At 45.6% G+C, this 662-nt stretch overlaps 1 protein-coding gene across 1 annotated transcript; it reads right to left on the minus strand.

Annotated features, from left to right (window-relative positions):
• Nucleotides 1–243: 243 nt before the first annotated feature.
• Nucleotides 244–587, minus strand: LOC102000990 (NADH dehydrogenase [ubiquinone] 1 alpha subcomplex subunit 3). The gene has a single exon (XM_005372372.3). It carries the CDS (start codon nucleotides 570–572, stop codon nucleotides 318–320), a length of 255 nt encoding a protein of 84 aa, XP_005372429.1. The 5' UTR covers nucleotides 573–587; the 3' UTR covers nucleotides 244–317.
• Nucleotides 588–662: the final 75 nt, after the last annotated feature.

Consider the following 662-nt stretch of genomic DNA (forward strand, 5'->3'; position numbering starts at 1 on the left):
TTCTGAACAGAAACAGAGGAGGAGTGGATTGGGGGAGCTGAGGGGAGTTGGGCTGAGGGAATGGGAGACTGTGTTGGGATTTAAAATAAATGAATAAATTTAATTAATAAAAAAGTAAAATAAAGATCACTTGTCCCATGTGGCTTTTCCTCTTTTTTTTTTTTGGTTTTTTTTTTTATCTTGAAGTTTATTACTGTTCAGACTTATCCGAAATCTGTAAGTCTGTCTTGAAGTTTACATGTGTTTTTTGTTTTTTTTTTTTTTTTTTTTTTTGGGGGGGGGGGCAACAGCGAAGGAGCCTCTTTCATCAGCAGTATTCACAGGTTCTTCAGCCACTCCAGGCTTGGGCCCTGAGGGTCCTGGGGGTGGCTGGGCACATCGGGCATGTTCCCATTATCTCGCACAGGGACTGGGTAGTTGTAGGGTGTTGCCTGGTTGATCATGGAAGCATACTTGGTGTAGGGGCTGATTATGGGCATAATTATAGCGAGGCCCCAGACTGAGAAGGACACCACCAGCACCGGCTCCTTCGCCCAGGCATTCTTGAGAAAAGTGGTGATTCTCGAGGCCATCTTGGTCTTGGAGCCGACAAGGGCGCCGTGGCTTTTCCTCTTAAGATGCTTGTTAAAAACACTGCTTGCAGCCTGGGCTCCTGCTTGTAA

Source organism: Microtus ochrogaster, unplaced genomic scaffold, assembly GCF_000317375.1.
Source record: "Microtus ochrogaster isolate Prairie Vole_2 unplaced genomic scaffold, MicOch1.0 UNK2968, whole genome shotgun sequence".
NCBI classification, from domain to species: Eukaryota; Metazoa; Chordata; class Mammalia; order Rodentia; family Cricetidae; genus Microtus; species Microtus ochrogaster.